Source organism: Echinops telfairi, unplaced genomic scaffold (assembly GCF_000313985.2).
Source record: "Echinops telfairi isolate 266 unplaced genomic scaffold, ASM31398v2 ScPeMD7_7468;HRSCAF=8506_0, whole genome shotgun sequence".
NCBI classification, from domain to species: domain Eukaryota; kingdom Metazoa; phylum Chordata; class Mammalia; order Afrosoricida; family Tenrecidae; genus Echinops; species Echinops telfairi.
The window spans coordinates 36183282-36185009 of NW_022111369.1; the positions used below are offsets into that span (position 1 = coordinate 36183282).

Sequence of the window (1728 nt, forward strand, 5' to 3'; positions counted from 1 at the left end):
GTAAATATCCAACCATAGTTAAAAAAAAAAAAAAATCTGCCACTAAGTTTATACTGACTTATAGCAACCCTCTAGGACAGGGTGGAACTATCCCTGAGTTTCTGAGACTGTAACTGTTTAGGACTAGAAAGCCTCGTTTTTCTCCCATGGAGTGGCTGATTGTTTGAACTGCAGACCATGCAGTTAGCAGCCCAACTTGTAACCACTACACCACCAAGGGTCTTTAGCTCATAGTTGGTAAGGCTTAAAAATGCAATGTTTATTTAAAGCAGTACCTGGCACACAGCACTCCGCAAATGTTATTTAATTGTAATCTTGTGAACCACTGCTTAGGTAAATGAATGATTTTCAATGTAATTGGATATGCTTAAAGTTTGGGAGTGAGGGACTGTGTTTTACAAAATAGAAATGTATTGTTGCTGTGGAATGCCAAGGAGTTGATTCTAACTTAGTGAACTTGTATGACAGAGTATGAATACCCTAGTGGGGTATATGTTGGTCTGCCAACCATTTAAGATCAGCAGTTTAAAACCACTAGTCGTCTCTCGGGCCAAGTTACAGTCTTGGAAACCCACAGGGGCAGTTCTACTCTATCCTATAGGGTCGCTATGAGGTGGAATGAACTTGATGGCTGTTAAGTTTTTGAGTTCATATGACAGAGAAGAACTGCTCCATAGGGTTTCCTAGGCTGTAATTTTTACAGGAATAAATTGACAAGGCTTTTATCCTATGGAACAATGGTGGGTTCAAACTGCTAACATTTATATTAGCAATCAAGTATTTAACCATTGTCCCACCAGGGTTTCTTTAGAAGTTTCCAGTTCCCAATTAAAAAAAAAAAGTTCCTAAGATTAACAGTAAGTAACACTTGTATGCTATTAGGTGGCAACAAAACCATTTTAGATCGCAGTGACCCTATGAACCACCGAACAAAAACAGTGCTGTCCTGTGTAGCCTCAAAATTATTAATGCTTAAGCCCATTGTGTCTGTCCACCTCGTTGACACTTTTCCTCTTTTTTGCTGACCCCCTACTTTCTCAAGCATGATGTTCTTTATTGGAGACTGGTCCCTACTGATAGCATATCCACTGTACATGAGATGAATTCTTGCTATTCTCATACTTATTACATGTCAAATACTAGTCTAAGTACTTCCTTATGGATATTAACGCATTTAATCTATAAAGGGGACCGTTTTACATATGTAGAAAAGGAGGTGCAGAAAGATTAAGATTATAGAGCTGATAAAACAGCAAACCAGGATTCAAATCTATTCTCTTTACCTTTGCTACATTGCCTGCCATCAGATACTGTATCAACAATTATACAAAACTTTAATAGAGAATGTTAAAGAGATCTCAATCAAAAATAATCAACAGTAACTAAAACTTATGTTTCAAAAATAAATTTCCATGCTTATTTAATATTGATAAATATTTTAAAAGCTAGGTAATACAAAGTAAACATGGACTTTGCATTCCACTTACTTGCTTCCACAAAGGCTTTTAAAGCTTCAAGTTGTTCTGTCCCAGATAACTGAATAGCTTTTTCCAGGATCTGACGATATCTGAAATAATACCCAAAAAAACCAATAATGTTCAAAGGGACAATTAATCTTCCAATGTTGACTTTCATGTATACTTATTCATTTATATTTACCCTGGGACGTACCTTGGTAGTATAGTGGTTATGCATTGTACTGTTAGCAGTTCAAAACCACCAGTCACT

At 36.5% G+C, this 1728-nt stretch overlaps 1 protein-coding gene across 1 annotated transcript in view; it reads right to left on the minus strand.

The window, feature by feature from the left end:
* Window positions 1-1728, minus strand: part of COPS4 (COP9 signalosome subunit 4) — a 43058-nt gene that overhangs the window by 24977 nt on the left and 16353 nt on the right. Inside the window, exon 2 of the mRNA XM_045284343.1 lies at window positions 1457-1567. Coding sequence (XP_045140278.1) covers window positions 1457-1567 — 111 coding nt within the window. The remainder of the gene's footprint in view (window positions 1-1456; window positions 1568-1728) is intronic.